Below are 26,701 nucleotides of genomic sequence, written 5' to 3'. Positions count from 1 at the left end.
GTGTCATGATTACGAGATAATTACACTCGATCACAATTATAAAGACACGTTCTTATGAGTTCAACATGCCAGGAACACTTGGTAATTAAAATAACTGGAGCTAGATTGGCACTAAGGGTTTCATAGAGAGGTTTTGGAACAAACTCCTTCATATTAGTCTGAGGATCGTTTACCGGACTCCTGTACTTTATGATAGAAACACATCTTTAAAGCAGCATGAGCCCCCGTGGTGTGAGGTGACTCACTTCATAACATTTGCTGGTCATTCATTCCCTCATTCATATCACATAATGCAGAGTTTCTTCTTAGTAGTAGCAATATAATTCATTTATTCATAAAATAAAAAGACACGAGCAAGTACATTAAGAACAAAGTGAGATCTTTAAGAGATGGAGCCGTCTTTGGAATGATCGGATTACATAAAACAAATGTGTCCTTTATCAACAAACAGTGTTGTGATTAGTGTTTGTGCATGCACATCTACGGCCATACAAATGTTTCTAAATCTTTTGCCCGGACTCTTTTTATGTATATATATAATAACCCAAAGACATTCTTGGGGCATCACATGGAGATTACAGCACTAGTCTTCTGCAAAACGCAATATACACAGATACCACAAACACTGCTCGTGTGTGTGTGTGTGTTATGTTACATGTTCACATAGTGCTGAAGAGGAGGAGGTTCGCCTGGTTGGTTGCTGCTGCAGTGCAGAGAGAAGCGCACCGAGCTTCGGGGACACGAGGGAAAGGACGCAAAGAGAGAGCGAGAAAGATGGGAACTCATCTCTCGCTCGCTTCCTCCTGCCAGCCTCTCTCTCTCTCGGGCTTCCGTTCCTCCGCAGCTGAGTGATCTGAGACAAACAAAAGTGAGAGGAGACAGGCGTGCGAGGGAGACGTGCCGCCACAGGAGAGCACCTGTGTAGTCGACCTATTTTTAGGCACGCCGCGCGCCAACTATACGGCGCGTCTCTGGAGGCGGAGATGAGAAGAGGCAAAGCTCCGGCTGCAAGTTGAAAAGTTGCTCAGAGTTTTTCATGTTGTTCGGCGTCACCCTGGGCAGCCCGTCCTCGTGGGACGCGTCTCACAGAGCAGGATTAGCCAGATAACTTTAAAACAAAGAGGAATGTCTTCTGGAACTTTGCCATCATCAACATGCGGATGTAGGACAATAGTTTTACGGTTATCTGGAGAACTTTACAATCCCATTTTGTGAAATTCCCCCCATGACGCTGCCGCAGTCTGCTTGTTCTTATAGTTTTATGTGATTATAGTGCCCGCAATGAAAAGTCACTGTGGACATCCATACAGTTAAACAGGCATACCCTCAGAATGTCTCTACTACGGACTATAGATAGCCAGAGATAAAGAATAATAATCAATAATTCCACAGGTTTACTTTCTCGCCAAGAAAGAGCAGCTAGTTAGCTTAACATAAAGACTGGAAACAGTGAGGTTATTTATGACAAAACTCCAGGAATAACAGCCCACAAATACACACCTTGTTGGTTTGAAGGCATCTACACACACCTTTTAGCAGAAATACATAAAGTTACTCTGTGTATGTCTTTTATTGTGAAAGGTATGAACAGAAGGAGTGGATCTGGTCTGCACTGCCTTTGTCCAGGTTGAAGTGAATAATATAGTTAGCCGTGTTGTTGTACAGTATACATTGTGAATATGCCGATTCCGCACAACGTGATTGGTTGAGGACTTTATTCGTGATGCAAAAGTTCAGAAAAATAAACCTCACTCTCTTCACCTTCTGTGTGGAAGTACTCAACAAAAACAACAGTTTGAAAAAAATATATATATCGACGTTCAAATGAATCGCACAAAAGTGTCCAAAGACCTTTAAGCTGAGCTGTTGGTGTGCTAAGCTAAGCTAAGCTAACTTGTGGCTAGCTTTAACTTAACGTATCCACCAAACAGACGTGAAAGTGTTTTTCATCTTCTCATCAAATAAGCGTATCTCCAAAAACGTCAAACTGTTCTTCTAAAACAATTTGGTGAATGAAATTTGTGACTTTTATGATAAAAAATACAACTATTTTGAAGCATAAATTGCAAAACAACAACATTAAATAGTGGAATCTGAATAACAAAATGATATACTGATGCAAAATGTTGATTTTTAAATTAAAAGGCACGTCTACAGTTTTCCAGCACTTGTATGTTTCATTTTTTTTTTTACATGCATAAACATTTTACAGATTTCTGCGTTAGCTCCCTTGAACCCCGGACAGGAAGTGGCGAGTAGTGAATGCGACCGTGTAGCCTGATGCAGGCCCTGCAGTCTTACCGTTGCAGGATGCTCTCTCTTTACTATGTGGCTCCACTGAGTCTAGATGAACTTATCAGAACCCAGTCTGCAGAGGAAAGAAAGACAACATGTCTATTATTAATCACACTTGATACAATGATCAAAATGTAAACTGTTAGTGCTTCCAACTAGTTTTCTTTCTCCTTTATCTGCTACATTTGTAAATGAGGACTGGTGAAAGTGACAGATGTGCTGGGAGTGTTCAGTGTCACTGACGAGTCGGGTTAGGAACAGGACAAGAATACTTACGCTCCCTCATCCTTCAGCAGACTCAGGAACTTGCTAACTCTGTAGCCAGGATCCATCTGTGAAAGAGACAGAATACTTCTTAGTGCATATAATGTCATTAAAGTACATTTACCAACAGGTCTTCTTTTCTTTCTGCACACGCATGTTGTTTCATTTGAAAAAAGGTGTTGAAACATGAAAGCAGTTTGTAGTGGCGGGTCCTGGAGTTCACGCTTCAGTTCATACACACAGGGATTGTCGAGGAGGGGGGGGGGGGGGGGGCAACCTATGCAATAACTTACAGTGTGTCTGGAATTGCCTGTAGCTACTAGAGTGAAGACATGAGAGCAGTCAGAAACATTGGAATGAGAGGAAGAAAGATAAAGAGAAGACTGAGTATGAATGTGTGTCGCTGTGTGGCTGTTTGCAGCATGTCTCAGCAAACACATATTCATACTTCTTCAGGCTCAGTGTGTGTGTGTAGGGGGGGGCAGGGCTGCATTTGTGCATACCACAGCAATTACACAGCATCCAGCCTCAACAAACAGGCGGTACACATCATCTACATACCACAGACACACAGTCAGGGGGAGAAATTAACGCCAGTTAACCGTCAGATTTAGGTCAGTTTCTGCTGCTGTGAGTCAGCCACCTGCTTTGGGTGAACACACGTTATTCGGAGGCCGCTGAAGATGGCAAGAAGCTCAGAAATCTATTGTGACTGGTGGTAGCACTGCTCCACGGCTTGCTAATGTGTTAGCCATGAGCCAACCGGCATCAGGTGTTTACTAGCTAGCCCTGCAGCTCTTCACCAATCCTCTAGCGCCGTTTCTCTTATGAGAGCTCCACTTTCTCGTGACGAGAAGACTGACTGACATGTAGAACTGCCCCTTTAAATCCAAACATGACTATGGCCTGAATTTACAATTATAATATGCGTTAGATCAAGACATACAGCATCTTTGTATCCAAACCAAAAGCACGAACTTAACCCTCAATCTGACGACGACACGTGAGACCTGGCCCTGTGCCGAGTTTAAAGGTTCAGTACGCATGCAATAGAGCTGCCACCTCTGGAGCGACGTGTTCCTACACTGACACGGGACTGAGGTTAAATCTGAACCAAAGGGAGCTTCCCTTTAAGCAAAAATAAAGAATTTATTTACTTAGAATTCTGTAAATAATTTCTAAAATCCACCAGTCCTTATGGTCCAATTCAAATCACTTTGGCTGTGTTGCACCAACAAGGATTCATTTAATCCAAGATTAGTTCTAATCAGAGTTTAGCTAAACTACAGCAAACATTAGTCAATTTAGAATTAAGCAGAGCTTTGTTGCAAAATTAACAATCAATTTCAGTAAAGGATGCCCTAATTTCCCCTTATTTGGAAAACAAAAAAACAAAACAGAAGATCTTCCTATTCAGCTCCACAACAGTTCTCTTGATGCCGAATCTTGAGAGAAATTCAGCATCAGCATCGTGAAACTCAACTGGTGTCAAGTGTCAGTTTAAAGTTAATACTGGATCCCATTTAAAATGAGAGTTTACGGTTTTGGTGCAACAGCATTCCATTTAATCTAGGTTTAGAGGTTTAGATTTGATCATTCCTAATTTGAAGCTAGTTTAAGTTTGGTGCAACATGGAACAAAGTTAAATTATGACTTACGCAGGTTTAAAAGTTAAATGCTGTTGGTGTAAACCCGCCTCAGCTTCCCAGGAACACTGCGTCTCAGGGTCTTGATGTACGCCTGGTCGGGACTTCTTACAGAACTAATCACATTGATTTTTACGCTGGTGCTTTGACAGGGTCAAGAGTAAATCATCTGGGTTCACGGCAAAACAGAAATAACTGCACAAATGTCAACAGGGACTTAAAAAAAAATGTAAAAAACTCAAAGTCCAAACCACAAAACCCCTAAAGACACTGTAAAAAAGGTGAGTAGACTTTTCACCTCCTCGACTCATCTCCATGCGTACGACTGACGTGTTGAAAGGAAGCCAACAATCTGCTGTGAGTTGGTGGTCTGCGTTTCCACAGTTGGGTGGGTTTAATGTGCAGGTTTTTTGTTTTAACCTGCCGTATGTGTTGGATGACCGATCTTTATTGATTTTGTTCTAAATTGTAGGTACACCAAAACCACGAGGTGTGCGTGATTGTTCTCATGAGTCGCTTCCCTCTGATTCAGAACATGTGAACGTAACTTTGGAAAAGGTTTCTCCACCTCTGAACGTATTGAATCCAAACTGTTTGGAGAGTAGTTTGTGAACTAGAGATGTTCTGGATCCTCCTCATCAGGAAAGCCACACAGTTTATTTACATTCCAGTTAATAGATGACAGTTTTTTGTGACGGAGACGGTTGTTGACTGGTGAGAATGCCGGCCAGATGTGTCGAGGAAGAGGAGGGACGGGCGGACTATTTGTGTTTCAGAATAAAAGAAATTGAAAAAGACAAGGCTGCTTTGCTTTTACCTTCACCCAGTTCTATCTTTTAATACCACCAGTGCACATGGAGTTACACCAGCACTACACTTCCCATAAGAACATCTTCCAGCCAGTAACGATGTGAATATTTTTGATGTTGGAAAGAAACAAGAATGAAAGTCAGCAGCCATGCTAGCAGACCTGTGAGGCTGTTCTTAGGCACTGCAGAGCTTTGAACTCAACGCTAAAGTCAGCACGCTAACAGGCTAACAATGAAAATGCTAACATGCTGTTTAGCAGGTATAATGTTCATCATCTTCGCTTAGCATGCTAAGATCGGCTAATATGCGCAAAACATTAAACGGTTCAGTGTGTAGGATTACGAGGGATTTACTGGCAGGAATTGAATATATTATTCATAACTGTGTTTTCGTTGGTGTATAATCACCTGAAACTAAGAATTCTTGTGTTTTCGTAAGCTTATATGAGCCCTTGTCACATTTCACTTAAAGGTTCCATATTGTAGAACGGTTTTAGAAAGATTTCCATGTCTTCTTTTAAATATCAAGCAAAGATTATAGGGTACCAAAATGCTCAATCCACGGAGAAATGCACACAACCCATGTTCAGAAACTGTGCCTTTAAAACCACTTCTGTGAGGTTGTGATGTCATAAATGTGACGTTGAACTCACTAGTCGACACGCACGGACAGAGAGTCAGCGGCAGTAGTGATGCTGTGAAGACGGCAGCAGCACAGACGCGAAAAGCACTGACCAATCAGAGCAGATTGGGCTTTTTCTTAAAGAGACAGGCGCTAAAACAGAGCTTTTCAGACAGACTGTACAAGAAAAATAAAGTGTTTTTTGAACATTAAAGCATGTAAACATGTTGAAGTAGAAATCCAACATGAAAGTATGAACCTAAAAATTAGCTTGATACGTCCCCTTTAAAACCACAAAAGGTTAACATCACAGTGGCACAAGAAGAAAAGTGAGGGAACCACCAAATGTATCAGGAACAATCTTTAGGAAACCCTAAATATCTGTTTCAATGTTTCCAATAGTTGTTGAGACATTTCAGTCTGGGCCAAAGTGGTTGACAGACAGATTGACATCACTACAAACGCAAATGCAACCAAAAGTATCTCTTCCTCACCTGCACGGCCATTTCAATCAGCATGAGCAACTTCTTTATGCCGATCCACAGGTTCTGTCCCTTCACAGCTTTAGCTATGCTCGCCCGCTCCACTTCCTGAAAACTGCCGAGAAGCTGCAGGGACGAGACGAAGAAAGGAGAGAGTTCATCATTCTGACTGGGAAATGTGTTTAGGAACAGGACAACAAATATCAGCCAACAATGTGGCCTCGCCTGCATGTGTCCACATAGAAGTAATGCACATTAAAGCATATTTTATACCTTGGCTGACAGAGTAAACGTCAACTGTGTGTGTGTGTGTGTGTGTGTGTGTGTGTGTGTGTGTGTGTCTGGTACCTCCAGGGCCTCGACCAGCTGCTCTCCTCTTGAGATGTTGGGGATGTGGATGGTGGTGCTGAAAACATCCAACATCTCCATTTCCTTGAGGACGTCTCTACGACTTGTGGTGCCGATGATCAGCAGCTTACGACCCTGAAAGAGAAGCAGACGAGACCTCAGACTTGATTTTTTTATTCATTTGTTCATATTCTTGAGCTGCTTTCCTCTTACCAGCATTTGGATTGTGGACATTAGTGCAAGCTGAGGACTTACAACAACAACAACAACAACAACGTTTGGTGATAGTGTCATTTGTTTTTCCTTTCCTCAAAAATGCTGACAATGTTATCCAAATGTTTTCTGCATTACTTCATTATTTATGGAATGAGCAGAGAACATATATGGTGAAGTATATTGCTCTCGAGATATGAAACGACCTATATCGTGGTGGAAGATCAAAGCTCTTATCGGCCGGTGACTCACGGTGAGATCTAGGAAACACCGTTTCACCACATTTCTCTCACGATGGTGCGACTCCAGGTTTCGGCAGTGTACGGGGGCTTTAAGTCACAACAAGAGCACAGGCAACAGAAAACAACAGGACAAACGGAACAGAGCACGGCACAACAGAAGACAACAGCGGAGGAGAAAGAAGAGAAGCGAAAGAAATGTAGCGCCGCTAAGCCGACAAGTTGGAGAAGGACCAGGAGAAGAAGACGAAGGAGGAGAGGCAGAGGAGTGGCGAGCAGACAGGGGGATTATGGCTGCCGGCTGCCCCCCCATGGCGTGGGGGGTTGCGATGCTGCATGCAGATGAGGTGCCACACAGGCGGCGGCGCTGCCAGGTCCTGGCTCTCTCACAGAGCCCTTTCTCCTCCGTGTCCCCCTGGCCTCCCCCGGCCCCAGGCACCCCGCTGGGCCCAGCGCTTTACAACCCCAGAGGAGCACTGCAGCCAGGCATTCAGCGCCAGGCCCCGCGCCACTTCTCATGCACATGCAGCAATATAGTGGGCTATGCTCTCATTCACAAACCCGTCAACAACAGACCCACACTACAACCAAAGGAACTATGAGAAATGGGTCCCTACCACCACCATTCACTGAGAGCACAACGGGGCCAGGACCAAAACACTCGTTAATAAGCATACACTCTCTCTCACACACACACACACACACACACACACACACACACACACACACACACACACACACACACACACTCTCTCTCACACATGCCGGCCGCAGCCAGAGACCTCAAACAATTCCTCACAAGATCTGCTGCCCTCTTTCTGCCACCTAAGGACTGGCAGCCGCACAGTGAGCACACTACAAGTAAATACCACGACAAAGCGTTTGGTACCTTTGGAGGAGGTTTCTTCAGCAGCACCAGCAGAGCTTGTAACACCAGATTGGAGAAACGAGGGCCAATGGGGACGTAGTCTGAGGAGAAGGATCGTTTTCTATTCGCAAATTCAATTTAATGCACATCCAAATGAAGAAAATGTCTCTGAAAAATGGCATTCTACTCATCAGCTGCCGTATTACAGCGACGGTCAATCTTACCCAACAAACGTTCGATGTCATCCACAACCACACAGCTCAGCTGGGACTTGTAGGCATCTTCAAATATCTATCACAGAGAATAGAAGTACAAAAACAGGTTCAGATCAGCAGAAATAGGCACACAGCTTTGTGCATGACCTGAAAACACCAAAAAGAAGGACTTCTTTAGTGGTATTAGTAAACAGCTGTTGTTTTGGACTTCAAAATGGTGTTTGTAAATGTTTTCAATATAAAAAAAGAGTCTGAGTATTTAAAGTAATATTCACATTTAAATAAATGTTCTGTTCAGTCAAATGAGGTAACAGAAGCAGCAAGACCCAAAAACACACCTGCAATTACCGCTCAGGTACCGCTAAAGAGACCGAAACAGAGATCTTCGAGATTGTAACTTTAAAAGTTCCAGCGTGTAGGATTTACATTCCCATCAGCCTCAGCTGTACTTAAAGGAGCAGTGTGTAGGATTTAGTGGCATCTAGTGGTGAGGTTAAAGATTGCAACCGACTGAATACCTCTCTGCTAACCACTGTGCCTTCAAGTAATGTAAAAAGGTGACGGTCTCTCTCTAGAGTCCGTGTTTGGTTTGTCTGTTCTGGGCTTCTGTAGAAACATGGCGGACTCCGCGAAGAGGACCTGCTCCCTATGTAGATATAAACAGCTCGTTTTAAGCTGACAAAAACACAACGGTTCTTAGGTTCAGCCAATGTTTGATTTCAGTTTTATATTTCAAGACTTTCTACTTTTGTTTTACCTTTTTGATGGCTTGACATTTGGCGATCTCCGAGTGTCCGATCATCTTGTCGGGGGAGCAGATCTTGATGAAGGGGAACTGGGAGTCTTCCGAGATCTTAGCAGCCAGCGCTGTTTTCCCACTGTTAGGTGGACCTGAGGGAGAGGATCAATCACTAATCAGACGTTTGTAGTCACACAAACAAACTTCTATTTCTTGTCAGTCACTAAACATATTGCAGTTTCTATTGTGTTCATCTGTTGCATGCTGACTGTGGACGTGTGTGTGTGCGTCCTACCCTCCAGCAGCACAGACACCAGCGGTGTGCGTTCGCTGTTCTTCGTCTGCTGCACCAGCAGCTCCCCGTCCTCCAGGACCGCCGACACCGGGTCGCCCCACCGGATTATCCCGTTCATGATGTAGCTGGCGTAGTCCTCCTGATTGGTGCCAAACGCCTGGATGGGAAGAGAGCGAGAGAGATTAAGGTTGACGTTTTTGTTTGAGTGTGTCAAGTGTTAAAGAAAATATAAACTGTTTTGTAATCTTGAGAAACTAGGGTTTGTGTGTTTTTAATAGTAAGTTTTAAAAAGTTATCCAACTGAAAAACCCAGCCCAGAGTTGACAACTTTTTTACAATGAAAGGCGGCAGCAGCACTAGCTACAAAATTCTCTAAATCTCGCAGGTCATTCAGGCCAAATTAAACGATTGGACAGGCTCATTACAATCACGCAACTGCCTCAAATACCTGATTTAGATTTCTTTATTGCTGTCGGGATGTAAAGACAATTTCAACAAATAAAACAAAAGAATTGTCTAAAATATCCACCACCCTAGCTTTAATGTCATGTGTTCTGTATTCCACTTTATGTTCCACTAAAACATATTTGATAGAAACAGAAGGAGACACAGGAGAGAGATGGAGACAAACTTACAGGTTTGATGTCGTTATTCAGAGACGTCATGAAGTCCAGTCTGCTGACCTGCAGCTTCTCTGCCGTCTCGGTGTTTACCTCCACCGTGTTAGTGGCCTGCAACAAACAACACGAGATGAACGACAAGCAAGATGATGAGCTGCTTTCATTCCCTGATGAACTCCATGCCCCCAGCTAATGAAACCCAAGTATTGCACGTTTAGATTGCACAATGTGTCAGCAGACAATGTACTCCCTCAGAGCAGAAAGGTCAGACCGAGAGGAGGAGGAGGAGGAGGGAAGAAGAAGTGTTTAGAGGAGTGAAGAGAAACGTCACGGCCATCAGACATGTGTAAGACCCTTGTCTGTCGTTTATCATCACCCTCCAATATCTACTGCTGCGAGTGTGTGTGTGTGTGTGTGTGTGTGTGTGTTGGGGCAGAACGCTTAACAGATGAGAACTTCACCTTATCTGTGGGTCCAACTGAGCTGTGTGGATTTAAGCCTATGCACCTGATAAAACACTTAAGTGAAGGCATATATAAATATGCACGCACACACACACACACACCTGGGTGGCTACTTAAACTGGCACTATACAGCAGTGTGTGCTATGCGTGTCAGGTGTGTGGGCTGCACCTTAAACTTAGCAACATAAACATTAATCCAGTGGGTGCTTTAAAGAAAACAACCTTAAAGCATTTTATAAATGCAGAGATGTATACAAGAGGATTGTATTTATTTAATGTGGCTGTCAAGTGCAGAAACCACCGCCAACGGCTAAAGACTCTTCAGCTGATATTTTATGAACTAAAGTAGTAATTGATTGTCATTACTCGTAGAAGTCCTCTTCTCCAACCAGAGAGAGTAAATGGACAGGGGCCGGTAATTAGTACCTTGATGTGTCGGTTCATGGCAGTGGACTGTGCAGCCCGGACCAGGCCCTCCAGCTCGGCACCGCTGTAGTTCTTCGTCTCCGCTGCCAGCTCCTTGATGTCCACGTCAGGAGTCATCAGCTCGTACTGACGCATCTTCGCCGTGTGGATGTGGAGGATCTGGATGCGGCCTCTTTCATCCGGTAACCCTGGAAGCAAGAGAGGGGACACACGGGACTCGAAGCTTCAACAAAAAGAGTGATTACGTCTTTAACTCGTGCACACTACCTCACCAGGGCTGCTGGTCTCAACTAACTGCATTACTTTTAAATATTCACTGGTTTTAACTCCTTTTCCAGTCTACGGAGATAAACCGGGAACACCAGAGTGAAACCCTCTTACCAATCTCCATCTTCACCTCCAGTCTTCCTGGCCTCAGCAAGGCCTCATCTATCAGGTCGGGCCTGTTGGTCATACCTGAGGGAGGGACAGATGGGACAGATAGTCAAACGAGGGAGATGAGTCAAGAGTGCAGCTGTTCAGGGAGAGCCTGTGTGTCTCTGTGTGTGTTAGTGTGTGAGCACCTATGACCAGGATGTTGTTGAGCTGCTCCACTCCGTCTATCTTGGACAGCAGCTGGTTGACCACGGTGTCGTGGACTCCCGTGCTGCCGGCCATGCTGCCGCGCTGTTTACAGATCGCGTCGATCTCGTCGAATATGATGATGTGAACGCCGCTGTTTGCACCGAGCTGTGCAGCAGCGGGGGGGCGGGGGGGGGGAATAAATGAGAGAAAGAAAGAAAGGCTACTGGGTGAACAGGAAATAAAACCACAATATTTGCATGCACTGTCTGTGCTTAAACCTCCAGGATGGGTTCTTCCAGCGTCTTTATGTATCACAGTTGTTTGGTCTGAAATTCTGATGAATTGTTCTCTAAAGAAATTGTATTTTACATTTTCAGAAACAGAAAGTTGCAGGTTTGCACATAAAAGGACTTTGTCTTTCGGTGCATGACAATAAGAATGTCAGGAGACATTATACAATAGAAAATATATAAAAGAAAAAACGTATTAATTAAAATATGTTCTTCTAAAAACAACTAAACTTTTAGAAGATTTGAGAGCCTGGGAATTAATGTATTAAACTGGAGAATTGTGGAGCTACAACTGAAATAATTAGGGTCTTGTGAAGTTATTAAATTACAGTAAATCCACTGATTTAGATTCATGTGAATATTACCGCTGTCTCAGCACAAAATGCACTGAATTTCAAATGATTTTAGGCTTTTGAATAAAACGATATTTTCCAGGTTTGGTTATCAATCACACGGAAGACAGAGAAACACAAGAAACCATGAACTGTCTCTCCAAACATACTCATGTCAATATTTTCCTCTAATGCATTCTTTCGGAGACATAAAGACGACAAAGACTCAGCCAATGTTTCATTTTTCATCCTGACCTGAAAACCAACACTGACCCTCAACTGAGAGAGAGAGCAGCAGGGTGGGGGGTTATCCCTCCATCTACAGACCCGTCAGTCTCAGCCGTAGCATTTAACGCAGGTGTGGAGCTGTCCTTATTACACACTGGATGGTGTGTGTGCGTGTGTGTAGGGCGGTCTAAATAGGAGGTCAAAGACAGCCCAGCCCCTCATTAGGTGGTGAAGAGTGAGGCGGCTCAATGCTAGTGTCTCCCCATCCAAACCAGCCATCACTGCTGGGTTTCAATGCACAACCCCCCCCCCCCCCACCCCCCCCCACACACACACACACTACCAGAGTTATTACAGCTACGCCTGGCTAAAGGGCAGATCTCTCCACTCCTGGAGAAATTAGGGTTTTTTTCTGTTTCGACAGATGAAATGCTTATCTCTGTTTCGTGGAGCCAGACTTGTTATCTGATGCGTAGATAATAAGGTCAGCAAAGTTAAAGCAATGCAGGTATAGTGATGCCTCTGGAAGCTGTAATAAAACAGACTCATTTATCAACACCAACATGTGAGCTTTTCATTTTTGCTGTGGTTTAAATTCTGCATCTTTTGAAAGCTCACTTCAGACACGTTTCCACCAACAAGTTCCTGGTTATTTTAGTTCCAGGACTACTTTCAAGAAACTGAAATGTTCCTTCTGCCCGTTGTTGTCTATGCTTCCAATGCGGTCTTAAGACCTGAGCTGCTGATGGTCGCAGGCTGAACACACTTCAGTGCGCCCGCCGGTTACATCTAAAGAACACGATGAAAAAGAAATCAACGTAGGTTTTGTCTCACTGCGACTGAATTTACTGCTGCAAAGTATTTACCGATGCTGAAGTTGGATGTAATGAATGAAAAGCAGAGGAGGAAAATGAAACTACGAGCGTAAATCACTCATTGAGTATTCAATGGTTATATATATATTTGTGCTTTAGAACATAACTCTCTTTCATAAAATGAGTTGGGAAGCTGACAGTGAAGCTTAACTTTACTTTGAATGCCTCCTCCCCTCACCCTCTTCTGCTCGTCCTCTGCGTCTGCAAACAGCTTCCTGATGTTGGCCTCAGACTCTCCCACGTACTTGTTGAGGATCTCAGGGCCGTTGACGATCTTGGGCTCGCGGGCCTTCAGCATCTTGCCAATCTGTCGCGCCATCAGGGTTTTACCGCAGCCCGGGGGTCCGAACAGCAGGATCCCCTTCACATGCTTACAGCCTGGAGACAGACACACAACCAGGGAGGGAGGAATGGAGGTGAAACCCAGCGCAGGAACTCATACACAGCAAATCAGCGTCATCCCTCACTGCTGTTTTAAAATGTTCTCAAACTGAAATGAACTCCTCATGTTGTCTATTTGTAGTTCTTCTCTCTATGTTATCCCCGTTGTAAAGTGTCTTTGACTTTTTGAAAAGCACTTACTTCATAAAATGTATTGATGAATTAATTACGAAGCAGCTCAATGTGTTACTGCGGCCAGTTTGTTTAATTCCTTCTCCGTAAAGATCAAGTGTGGAGACGGCACGCTCTCTAGTTCACACTGTAGGTCTTTTAATGGCCTTTTGCACCTGCTTAATGACATTTAGCCCAGACTAATTGAGAGGCCCATGATAACCATCTGAGCTGCCATTTGGGCCTGCTGAAGGATGACAGGTGAGGGGGGGGGGGGAACAGGGGTGGGGGGGGGGTCATGTGGTTGTGTTTGGGAGAGAAAGCGCTGAAGCATCTGTCTGTCCCGCTTCACCTCTCCGGGAGCAAAGGGGAGACAAGGTGAAACTTTCAGACTTTTGCTCCACCCAAAGAAAAAAATAAATAAGAACTGTCATCACCTGCTCTGGCCGCTCCCCACGCCTGCCAATTACAGCTTTACCTTTAGCTGGACGCTCTATCGGGGCACGGCATCTCATTACGGCAGCCAGCTGGCTGCAGCCAAAGGCCGACTCCGGCACACAGGCGCCCCGGCTAAAAGGTCAGCTCGCACGCCGCCGGACGCCGCCACACGACCCTGGAGCGCTGTGGGCATTTAAGTGATGTGTGTGTGTTTGTCAAACTCACAGGTTTGGGAGCAATGATTAGGATTGGTGTGGGGGGTGCAAAAAGTGAGTCACACGTCGTCAATCTGACAGCTGTCAAAGATCGATTAATGAGTGTGTGCAGGGATCACGGTCGGGGTTTTAAGTCACGCTGTCTCGTCAGCTGATCGCTGAGTTTCTCTCTGATTCAGGCGGCGATTCATTCCTCAAAAGGAATTATTCGTTTGTCAAAATGTTGATTTAAGGATTGAACACAAGCTGAAAACATCAACTGAAAACAGTGATTATTTACTAATCTGTTCCACCAGATGAATGCTGAAAGATACACAACAGTGTTTCTGAAAACATAATTGTGTTTTTGGGAATACATTTGATTGACAGCGAGACAGAATGAAAAGGTGAAATAAAAGACGTGATTAACTCACCCATCTGCTCCACGATGTCTGCCGGGAAGACTCGCGAGGCGAAGGCTCTGCGGAAGATGTCAGAAAACTCCCTGTCAAGGCCGCCGATGCCCATCCTCTCAAAGTTCCAGTCTGGGCTGATGATGGACTGGCGAGACTCTCGGGTCTTGGCTTTCCCTGGAGGGCAGACACACAAACAAACACTACGAGTTGAGCTCAAGAGGAGAGCATTACATTTTATGGGGATTTACAGAAGAATTTCTGGCAATTCAATTAATAAATAGTCTACATGAAATAACTACACAGATAAACCTATTTTTTTGTCTCCTGTTTGAATTTAATATATGACAAATTAACTATTTTCTCATTTTATTATGAACTTTAGTGCAAAATTATCAGATTTTTGGAGAAATCTGACTTAGTATGTGCTTGTTTGAATCAATTTAGCAAACGTACTTGTGTGTCATAATATCTCGATGTATGATTCCATCACAATCTTTCGTCTTTCAATGAAATCATATCATCATCTTGAGTTATTGCCCAGGAAACAGCAGTGTGTTACCCGGGTTGTTTTGAGTCCCAAAAACATTGTTTGCATTGAAATGAATACGGTGCGTTGAACAACTTCTGTCTGTTTTGTTTTTCGGGTTGTTCTAAGATTTTAGATTTGAGTTTTTGACTGACGTGTTAAATAAATGATCACAATAATCATACAAGCGGATTATATCACAGGGAGATAAACAGCCGTCAGGTGGCCACTGATGTTGTGACACAGTGTGGAAGGAGAAGCAAAATGAGTGAAGTGTGCCACCTTGTGGTTTTGTGGAGGATCGCTCTAAAAACAGTGATTTTAGAAGCTCGCCATGTATAATCACGTCGGCTGTGTTCAGCATTTGCACTGGCTGTTCGACCACACAATATGTCTAACAGTTGAAAGTTGCTGAGTATTGTTGACACTCACCTATCAGAGTCAAGGACGAGGTCTCGGACTTCTCAAAAATCACCTGACTGTTTCCCAGCAACAAACCGATCTGAATCTGAGGAAAGAAACCATCAAGGAGACGACGGTCAACACAGCGACATCCAACTGCAACACTTCAACCACACGAGGTTTGAATTCATCGTGTTCATTCAAATCTATGAACTCCAACGGTATGGAGAAGATACTGAGGGTTACATTGAGGTGTTATATTTGTGGAAAATGAACATAGGAATTACAAGATTGGGAGACAAATATATATTTAGGTACGTTAATGAAGAGTATAAAAAGCTATTACCAGACAATGGCTTAAGACAGAGGTACCTAAGGTTGAGGTGATGTGATACATAATATATATTTATGATGGAGACGTTGACTTCCTCTTTCACATTGGAACTGGACAACTTTAATAGTATTTGGGGAAACCGGATTGAAAATAAATAAATAAATAAATAAATATATATATATATATATATATATATATACACACACACAGAATATATTAAAAAAATATATAAATATAATATTAAAAATAAATATTAAAATATATTAAAACAATAATAATAAATCAATGATTTTCATGCACAGGATATCACAAACATCGCCGGCCGGATACCTTGGGTTTCTTGCCAGAGGCTGGTTCTCCCTTCAGGATGCTCGGGTCCATGGCCTCAATATCTTTAATCAGCAAGCCAAACAGCTTATCACAGAAACTAAACACAAACTAAAGGAGAGAAAAACATCACAACAAACAGATGAAACAAAGCTGTACCAGCGTAGAAGATCTTTACAATAGATTCACAAATAAATGAAGACACATGAATGCAAAGAGCTTTACTGTGAACACACATCGCATTCTTTCGTTCGTGTTCTTGTAAACCTATGATTTAAACAGGACATTCTACAATAAACTAGGTTGACCCATCATGAACCCCTTGAAGCACCTGCTGCCCGACGCTGAAGGCCAGGTTGTTGAAGTGCTGGACGAACTCCTTGGCCATGTTGTCGGAGTCGTACGGGTTGCTGTCCACACTCTTCTTCTGCAGGAAGTCAATCTCCACCGTCATGGTGCTTATACACTGTTTGGACTTGTTAAACTTGTAGTTTGTTACTGTAAGGAGGTAAAAAAACAAACATAGGTGGTGAGGTTTACAGATTAGACGACATCTGGATTATTATCTCTGGCAGGCACTCATGCAGCTAAGCCCGCATCAGCCGAATATGTTTGGTGCACATTTATGACTGTTGGCTCAAGGACCTCTTGTCGTTGAGGTGATCCACTGTTTGTTTTTTTTAACTGTTGAATCGACTGTTTCATATCGTCACTGACTGCCGATATTTCATTTCTCTTCACCGACCGGTAGGGGCAGCAAGTGGTCCAACAACTGCTTCAATCTTGTTTCCGCTAGCGATTAGGAAATGTTCCTGTCAAGATTTTTGCCCCCCAAAGATAACTATGGTATGCATTCACTCAATCAGACACGACAGCAGCAGTCAGTGGTGGTTCTCCTGTGCAGGAGAATAAGTCTCCCTCTTCCCTTTGAACTGCTGTCTCATATTTTGTTGCAACTTGGGGCACCGAGCACAACATGTGACAGATTATCAGCCGTTAACCACGCCAAACATCACGCGACCGCCCTGAACGTTACATCCCAAGAGGCGCTGCACTGGTTTTGAATACGAGACGTTCATGTCAATCAGCCACAGCAGTTAAAAACAGAGCTGTAGATAATACACGCTTTATAGAAAACAACACATTAAAGAAGTAAAACTGCTTGTATTCTTATGTTTCATTGTAACATTCTCATGCTCACTTTTAATCCTTCCCAACAAATGTAATAATCAGGGTTTGCCAGCAGATGTCACCATTGTAGACTGAAGATTGTAGTGAAACATTTTCTGTTGCTGTAAGACAGATCAAATAATAGAAAGGAGCTTTGCTGTCCTCTTTTTCCAGACCATGTCAAGAAAGACGAAGGCATCACGAGGCTCTTTCACTCGGTGGATTAGATTTTCATTCCTCCTCCTCACTCCTGATAAGCAGACAGCGTCATAATAGCGCCCATCATTTGGCCTCAGGTATAATACCTCATCAAAGAACAGTTCTTGTCTTTCTCTGGACGCCGGCCAGCGTCTCAGACAGATGTGCAGTGACACCACCCATCCATATTGTTCTACCGTCTCTCCCTGCGCCGGGGAAATCATGTTCCCTCCGCCTCTCATGGCACCATGATAATAGCTGAACCCCCTGAACTCCACGTATAGCTGGTAATCTGTAGGATATGAGCGCGGCGAGATGTTTCTGTGCAGCCTTCAAAGTCTCAGGTTTGATGTCTTGTGTGTCCACGGCGGTGAGGTGTCCGTGACTCAAACAGCGTTCAGTGAAAAGAGAGAAAGACCGCCGAGCGCTGCCAATCAACGGACGACAAATGAATGACGATCATCACAAAAAGGCTGAGAGGACGTCAGAGAACAACCAGAAGTCGTATTCGTATTGAACCGTTCGGTACGAGGCTCACGGTTCGGTACGCATGACGAACCGAATACGTTTGAATAAAAAAAATAATAATAAAAAAAAAAAAACTTTATTTAACCAGGTAGTCCCATTGAGATTAAAAATCTCTTTTGCAAGATGTACGTAACAATACTACACAACATTAAGGAGCAGTTTTTGTTTTTTATGCTTATGTGTTGCTAAGAAGACACCCCAGAAGATGGGTCACTCAGGTATAGTTCCATCATTGTTCAAAGTCAAAGAATAACTTTATGATGTTAGTTGTAATGAATAAATATATTTTAAAATCAAGTACATTTATCTGGCATTTATAGTTTTCTACTGTACCGAAACATGGCTCCACTGTATCGTACCCAACCCAACCGTGAATTTTGTGAACCGTTACACCCCTAGCGTGAAGCTTACCTCGAACCTCTTGTCCAATCGATAGGCCGGCCCATTTTCTCTGCAAAGAAAAAAAAGAGCAGCGATTGATTTAGTTCCTTTCATCATCGTGTTTCTTTTGTATTAGGACACGTCACCACTACATTATCTGAGACATCAGTGTAACGCTCCTCTGCAACATGGACTTATTTCACCACACTTCTTCACACTAAAATGTATAAATCAGATCCATACTTAAAACATCTTTCAGGGATCAGCTGACTCGTTCCTTTTTGCACAGGCTGAGTTTTTGACATACGAGTCAATCAATGGATCTTCTTGAATGAATTCTTGTGGTGAAATAAGAGCATCTTGAGGAGGTTACAGTAGTACCTGTGTGCCGGCGCGGCTGTTCATAAAGACGGAGGAAGAGCAGGCAAAGAAAGGAAAGAGCAGGAACAGACAGATTGAGACAAACAAAGATGTCGGTGCAAAGAGCCCCCAGAAAACCACACAACACATTCGTGAATATCAGCTCACATACTGCTATTTTCTTTTTAAACAATACAATGTTCACAGACAACAACACCATGCAAGTGTTAATCAGTGCTTTAAGGAAAATCTCCAATAAATAAATAAATAAAGTAGTTTGACAGAAAACAGACAGTGGCATTTCATTTTATAAGGAACATGAAGCATTGAGGAACGGGTAGCTACTTATGATGAAATCAATCACTCGTGATGACACTTGCAGAAAGCTGTTCAGCAGCGATGCACAGGTGATACAGTAATGTTTGGGAAGACGTGGCTGTCGACGTTCTGCTCTTAAAACACTGAACCTACCTGTGGCAGGCTGAAGGCAATGGTCCCGGGGTTAACGCTGTGATGCTTCTTCAGGGTGAACACATACATGTGGGCTAAGTTGCGCACAGTCACATGTCTGCACAGAGATGACAAAAAAAAGGATTAAGTGTGGTACAGAACTAGTGGGACCCCAGATGTTACTGCTCCTCCCACTTACTCTTCAAACTGTGGCTCCTCCTTCTCATTGATGACGGCACAGTTGGTCAGCGAGAGTTCGTCTGTCGGGCATCGACCAGCTTGCATAACCTGAAAAGAGAACCGAGAAAAATGTATACGGTGACTCCACGAGGAAGTAACATAGACAGATTATGCAGTGTTTGAATGATGTGGGATTTTTAAAGCTGCTACTCCAAATTTACTGAGTAGTAAATAAGCCATTAAAGGTTGTTTTTTTAAGTCCTCTAAAAGCCATTTCTACAGACAAACCAAACACTGGTTCTAGAACGGGCCCTTTGCCTTTTTCCATTACCTGAAGGCCACCGTAGTTGGGCTCGCTGACCTGCGTCTCAACATTTAACTTCTCTTATTTCAAGTACTTCAGCATCCAGGCCAACCACCGTGGCTCTGAAGATCATTTTAGGGCCAGTTGTTACATATAATATTACCTGCTGTAGGAATGATGGGACACACAAACTAACAGCTAAACGTAGAAATATGGAAATAGCTAGCCTGTTTTATCTCCCTGGTGCTAACAGAAATTATATTTTTCATTTCAGCTGTTTTTTTTGTAATTACTTGAAAGACATTAAACTAAGCATTACTTGACACTCTAAAACATGACCCAGGAATAGTGCCTTTAAGTCTTTCCCAGAGCTTGTGTGAAGGACATTCCTTGCATTGTTTTCATGTCATCAGCTCAAATGTAAAGTGTGAATGAGGCGCAGAAAAGTCCAAGGATCTACAGGACAAGGGCGACTCTCTCATTATAGTACGCAGAGAAGAAAACCGTGCTTTGCATACAAGAAAGATGAAACCTAACATGATAAATAGTTTTAATAAGTTACCAGTTTATTATCTAGCTACAACTAACGCAGTCCAAAACAACAGGCCTCCATGAAGGTGACAATGTTTAGTTATTGTTGTCGGCCATTTTGGAGACTGTAGTGTGTGATGAAGTTTTCTGTATTGAGTTCAAGGGAAACTTCGCCACCTTTTATTGGACGTCGGATCAGGGTTGATGGTAAATGTAGTCTGTGTGAACCAGGAAGCAGAGTAGCTGTAGCTGCTGAACTTCCTTGTTCGTATGGCAAATTAGCTATGTTTCAAACAGCATCCCAAAATATGAGTGCAGAGGATGTTATGGATGAGGATACATTTCACAGAGTTTGGGCTGACTCGTATAATCAGCAATGAGCAATGCATCCTGGTACATGTACGCACTGCCGTCACAGCTCCGCGAGCAGATGAACTCAGATTTATTTGTCGATACAGAACGCACTGAGGAATTTATTGCTTCAATTGACTGTGTTTAGCATCAACACTGATGGGACGTCCACGTAACAGGTGGACCTCACCTCTCAGTATGACACAACGTTGAATAAATACCTCTAACTGAATAACTAAAAGTCCACCTACTACATTACCTGAGGAAGACAAGTGCGATGAGGTTGACAGTGGACCTGGAGTTCAGATTGTATTTCTGTCAAACTCTCTAAACTAGTTTACCGGTAAATACAAACTGAACTGAAATCATTCACAGATTAGTCAATTGACAATAAAAATATTGCAGCTGAACTTTTTTTTCCAAAGAATATGAGAATTTATTGGCTCCAGAGTCTTTTACACAAATATTTACTGCTTTTATTAGCCTTCTGTTAAATTAAACTAATTATTTGCAGATTGTAAAACTGTTGATAGCAATTAGAAAACGCCACCTTGGGCCCTGGGGAATGTTCTATACTTTCTGAAGGAAATAATAGAAAATAACAAAGAAATAATTAAGAACAGCCATAATAGCCTCCATGAAGCTGGGACTTATTGCAGAGCTGTTGTATTAAACTACAATACTTTCACGTTGAACCAGGTGTACCTAATAAACTGACAGCTGTGTGTAAACAGCTGCATTGAGTAATTAGTATTGCTATTATAATTACTTTGTTTAAACTTCAGCTACTTAAAAATAGCCACTGATGTGAGGAGTTAACAGAGAGTTCAACATCAGTCCAGTTTATCTTAGGGCTCTTCTTCTTCTTGTTTCCTTTAATGTAGCTTCACTTCCTTCATTGATTTAGCCTTTTAAACTGGAGCTAATTACATCTAACAGCAACATTTGTATATCCAAGTCTATAACGCTGTTGACTATTATATAATGTATCGCCTCTGGCTGCTCGGTGGCTGTTAAATACATCAGTTTAAATCTATAACAACAATGGTAACAGAGCTACATGCTAGCAGTGGTCACATGATACTCCTCTACTTCCGGGTTGCCTACGAAGTTTTGATTGACATCTGATTCTGGCTCACTTTACGTGTTTAAAAAAGAAAGACTGTAGTACTTAAAGTACACGCTAGGGTTTAGTATTCAGTGTTGTCTGTTCGTGATGTGTTTAAGTTTTAAGTTTCGCTTGAAATAAACTCACCCGGTCGGTCATCTTTACTCCGGTTCAAGTGCAACTCAGCATAGGAAACCCTCTGCTGACAGAACAACTGCAAAAAAGAGAAAGCGACGTGGAAAGAGGCGGGATCTGTCAACGTGATGTGACGTCATCACGCACACAACGGGACGTAACGTGATGATTTGAGTACCACAACAAAGGGTACATCTCAAGTCTGTTAATTGCATCCTCGTTTCCCTCACTTGGTTCCTTTCCTTGCGTCTTAGTCCCTCCCGCCAGGAATGCATGGAGGAAACCATGCGAGGAGAGAGGAACGAGGAAATATGTTTTAAGAGACATGATATGTCTTTTCCTCAGTTGCGTCACGTGAAGCGACGTCTGTTTCTGATGACGGAGGATCAGCTGATCGCAGCTGGATCATCTGTCAGTCGGCTTTAACAGCTGGGGAGACTTTTGAGAAGTTTGTGTCTGTTCACATGACCACTGTACTTAATAATAGTAACGAATAATACTAATAACTAATAAAGACACAGTAATCACCACTGTGATGTTTCTCTCTGTAGTCTGTTAACAAACTGTGTCCTGTGTTCTGTTTATAAGCGATTTCTACGGCGGAATGCGATCGTCTTATTTATGAATTATTTGCGTCTGTACGTTTTTAAATTGTGACTGTGACGTCATTATTAATATCACCCAGAATATGATTATTGTTTCTCCGAAATTATATAACTCAGCAAACACTCAGGAATGATCCGCCTCACGTGACTGAATGAAATGATGATAAATGATGTAAAAAGCTCTCTCTGACTTTAATTGTTTCCATAATAAAAGTTATTGAGGGAAATATCAGATCATGAAAACACAAATCTTTCTAATAAATGAGGACAGTTGTTTGTGGTCCTTTTGTTGTTTAGTCTACAATGAACATATATTTAAACCAGACGGTGAATCAGAAACCTAATCAAATATAAAGCTTGAGTTTATTCTGTGTTAAACTCCAGTCAGTCAGTCCGATCGGCTGCAGCGTCCAATCACATGACTGATGAAGAATGAGGGGGCGTGTCGGCCGTTGAAAGACCTCCTGAAAGTCTGTTCTCGTGGGTCCTCGCTCATGGCTCCTCCGAGGTCCCTCCTCCATCTTCGATCTAATTTTTTACACTGCTAAAATTCAAATCTAAGTAAGATGAAATATCTTAAATCAAGGCAATATATGCTTGTTTTTTGTCTGACAAGTTATTTCTTCTTACCAGGCAGTTTTTATGTTCGAGCATTTCACTTGTTTCAGTCCTTGATTATCTTAATAAGGTATTGTAACTTGTTACTGAGATTGTATTGCTGGTTCTGAGCAAGTTAATGCTTGAAACTAGAATTGCCATAATTATACGGCTGTTTGATCACTGACAAGTGCAAAACTATGGGGTCAGATCAGTCTCAATAATCACAAATGCACACATAAAGATTCACAAATGCGCACACAACAATTCACAAATATTTTTGCAATATACAGTACACCCTTTTATTTTTAGATGGAGCCATTATTTTACTTGAAATGAGAGAACATTTATTGATTTCTATGTATTATTTATAATCCATCCAGTTAAATTGGAAAACTGAGAATAATAATTGTTAAAATATAATTGATGTGTACTTTCTTTATTTGATTTGACAGTTGTTGACTACACAGAGACGCTGTTACTATATATATGGCACTAAATAGTGCAAATTAGATATTGCCTCAGCTGTCCAGGTGTCTTCTGTGGAGTTGTTGAAAACAGTAGGGGCAGGTTCAATTCAATTCAATTATTTTTTATACAGACCAAAATCACAAATCTGCCTCAGAGGGCTGTACAATCTGTACACATACGACATCCTGTCACGGAACCCTCATATCGGAACAGGAAAAACTCCCCAAAAACCCCTTTAGCGGGGAGAAGAGAGGGAGAGACCTGTGGGAGAGCAACAGAGGAGGGATCCCTCTCCCAGGATGGACAGAAGTGCAATTGATGTCATGTGTACAGAATGAACAACATTTACAGAGTTACAACACATTCAATGCATATGACAGAACCACGGCAGGAGGCCAGACCAGGGTCCAGGTATCACCAGGATCCACGGAAACCTGTGAGGTGGGAAAGCACAGAGACTCTGGTGAAGAAGCAAAGTCAGCAATGTGCGTTAATGGTATTGATACCTGCGAGGAGAGAAAGCACAAAGAGTGAGTGAATGAGAGCATACAAACACTGTCCTAATGTAGGAGGTTAGAGTAAATCCCAACATTTTACGTAGTTAGTAAATTATTTTGACTGATTTTGACTGATTATAAATACTATATTTCAAAATATCCCTCCTACAAGCAAAGCTTTTACTGAACTTAACTCTCAGTAAATAATTAATGTTAAGAATTTTAACATTACTCAACTACTGATATAAGTTTTACTCTCTCTCTCTCTCTTTTATATTTTAAGTTCTGTGAGTCATGGAGCACTTTTCTTCCTTGGAATATGAAACTTGATCTGCAGTACCTGCCGACGAGACCTGCAAACGGTTGGACCTGCAGAGACGTCCCCATGATGAGGAGGAGATCACAGCGAGGGAAGTCCTGACAGGTAAAGGAAGACGGTGGAGTGGGTTTATTTCTGGAGAGGGGTTACATCGCATTCTCTTCAAACATGCACGCAAACCACCATCGTGTGCTCACCATCTTCATTGATGTGAAGGACCGGACGGGTAGACTCTCTCCAAACAAGACGATATCTGGGGGAGGAGGAGAAAGGGACGCAGAGATACTGAGATGATTGGTGACACAATTATCTGTTAAGTACTGAGTTAAAGTGAGCATGCGTGTAAGTTAGTTCTAGAGCAGGGGTGTCAAACCCATTTCCACTCTGTGCCACATCAGCATCACGGTCGCCCTCAAAGGGCCGGTTGTTACTGTAAGACTGTAGAACTGTAACTTCTCCTAACATATTGTTAAATAACTCTCTCTGCATTTGATTATTGTTTATTCAAGTGTAAACATATTGTACATGCAGTTATAAAAATGTAAAATGATATTTAAACACATTTCTGTAATTATAACGTAAATCATTTTAATTGAGGGTTAAGAAACCCACATGACTCTATCAAAGATCAAACTATTAAAGAAAATAACAAAGACAAATATCAAACACGAGTTATTACAATAACTTTGTTCAAAGCTGTTTGTGTCACCTCTCTGCATCACTAATGTTCCTCCCTGTCGTCGTCCTGCATGGCAGCTACATCCAAGAGCTCCTCACTGAGAGTCAGGTCTGATGAACATGGATAGATGATGTATCCGTGTTGTCTGTGCTTTCTTCAACAGTTCATTAGAAACACAAGTACCTGCTCGTCTCTTAGCTAGCTGTGTTGTTAGATTGCTGCTAGTTCATGAACTCGGTCTGCGATGGTGTTTCTTCACAAACTGACATTTGTAAAAGTCTGTATCTGGTCGGAGCTCTGCTCACATACCTTCAGCATGCACTGGGCTGTAGCTGTGTCAATATATTCTGCTGTGATTGCAGTCTGCCTTTTAATTCTTGGACAGTTTCATGTTTTTCTTGGAGGCTAAATTTAGCTCCGTGTTTGGTGTCAAAATGCCGACGTGAATTGTATCCTTCATCACCGACATGTGGTCGGTGATGAACCGACATGTGGTCATGTGCCTCATAACACAGAAGACACTCGTTTTTCTCCTTGAAGCACAAACATGTATTCACTTTCCCATCTTTCATTACATTTTCTTCAGACAACACGCTATCTCATAATTTGAACTTTCGATCTCATCATTTCGACCATGGGGATACTTTTATTTTCAAGTCTAACTTTTAATTATTTTTCAAAAAAAAAAAATCTTTTTTTTTGTTTGTTTTTGCTGGCGGTTTCGGCCCGCAGGCCTTGAGTTTGATACGTGTTCTCGAGGAACGGAAGACAGCCATTGTTGTTGATGTCGTGCTTACGTTTTAAGTAAAGTCTTAAACATGTACAGCTGTCACTGGAGTTATTGAATTAACATGGTAGCAGAGGATGGCGGCCGGCTTTAAAAAAAACATATTATTCAAATAAGAAAAAGACAATGAAAGTGATAAAAATAATGAAAATCAAACAAGAATAAAAGTGTTATGATGTGGTGTGTTCATGGACCCGAATGCAGACTCAGACAGCAGAGTTCTATTTCAAAACCACGATAATTTATTTCTCTCAGTCAAGGGAAAAGACAGGAAATGGACAAAGTCAATAGGAGGCGTCTCCACGTCTCCAAGCCGGAAAGTGGCTAATCCTGCTGAGCGGCAGACAAATCAGACAGGAAAACTGTCAAACGTCAGTACGGAGGCGCGTCCTCGCGCTCCGCTCGGATCTTAGCCGGGAAGTGGCCGGTGGTCCGCGTCCGGCAGGCAGGCAGGATCGTCTGTGTGACACCCGAGGCTCGACACAGGAACGCCAAGACTACACAGTTGATCTCCAAGGAACTAACTGGAAGGTTTCTTCGTACAGGTGAAAACCCGAGGCTCGACACTGGACGGCAGGCAAGTTGAAAAAACTAAATGCATCGTTAGTAGTGGCTCTTCAGAGAGTGAACAAATGGACTACTCACGGGTCGGAATACCAGGTAGGTAAACGGACGGACTGACAACTGGGATGAGAGTGACAGGAGTATTTATGTCAGCTGGAGGCGATCACAGGAGATGAGGCACAGCTGTGCCTACGGAGAGAGGCGCGGCAGTGGGCGGGACTCGTAGGAGGACCCTACTGAGGGAAATACAGCAGAATTAGACACAAATCCTCACAAAAAGAATGAAATAAAACCAAAATAAAAGCAATAAAAAGACAACATCACACAAAAGACAGTTTGTAAAAATTAGATTCGATTTGATTAGAAAACTTTATTAATCCCCAGTGGGGAAACTGTCATTTGCCACCCAAAAACTCATACAGACGATACAGTCCACAGTACACAACACAGTACACAACAGACA

At 42.6% G+C, this 26,701-nt stretch overlaps 1 protein-coding gene across 2 annotated transcripts; it reads right to left on the bottom strand.

Annotated features, from left to right (window-relative positions):
• Positions 1-309: 309 nt before the first annotated feature.
• LOC306795365 (vesicle-fusing ATPase-like) lies at positions 310-21,800 on the bottom strand. Of its 2 annotated transcripts, none has more exons than XM_079293858.1 (22): positions 21,732-21,800; positions 19,310-19,398; positions 19,132-19,228; positions 18,331-18,370; positions 16,355-16,521; positions 16,027-16,134; positions 15,393-15,468; positions 14,453-14,608; positions 13,013-13,212; positions 11,109-11,274; positions 10,927-11,001; positions 10,546-10,733; positions 9,671-9,766; positions 9,036-9,192; positions 8,759-8,892; positions 8,011-8,077; positions 7,808-7,887; positions 6,467-6,601; positions 6,131-6,244; positions 2,572-2,627; positions 2,302-2,368; positions 310-853 (listed from the first exon to the last, which is right to left on the bottom strand). In XM_079293858.1, the coding sequence occupies exons 1-21, from the start codon at positions 21,741-21,743 to the stop codon at positions 2,344-2,346; spliced, it is 2,238 nt and encodes a 745-aa protein (XP_079149984.1). In that variant the 5' UTR covers positions 21,744-21,800; the 3' UTR covers positions 310-853; positions 2,302-2,343. The 2 variants fall into 2 exon arrangements, with proteins under 2 accessions (XP_079149984.1, XP_079149985.1); XM_079293859.1 differs by lacking the exon at positions 310-853 and adding an exon at positions 860-1,108.
• Between the last annotated feature and the right edge of the window lie 4,901 nt (positions 21,801-26,701).

The sequence above is a fragment of the Melanostigma gelatinosum genome (assembly GCF_949748355.1).
Source record: "Melanostigma gelatinosum genome assembly, chromosome: 21".
NCBI lineage: Eukaryota > Metazoa > Chordata > Actinopteri > Perciformes > Zoarcidae > Melanostigma > Melanostigma gelatinosum.
Note: the sequence above shows the minus strand (reverse complement) of the source record. Positions and strands in the feature narration are given on the sequence as shown.

Excerpts from the sequence above, each read along its gene's own strand:
- LOC306795365 (XM_079293858.1), bottom strand. Across the intron at positions 16,522-18,330 it reads GATTGGACAAGAGGTTCGAG|TAACAAACTACAAGTTTAAC; the intron begins GTAAGCTTCACG and ends ACCTCCTTACAG. Across the intron at positions 13,213-14,452 it reads AGACATCGTGGAGCAGATGG|GCTGTAAGCATGTGAAGGGG; the intron begins GTGAGTTAATCA and ends GTCTGTCTCCAG.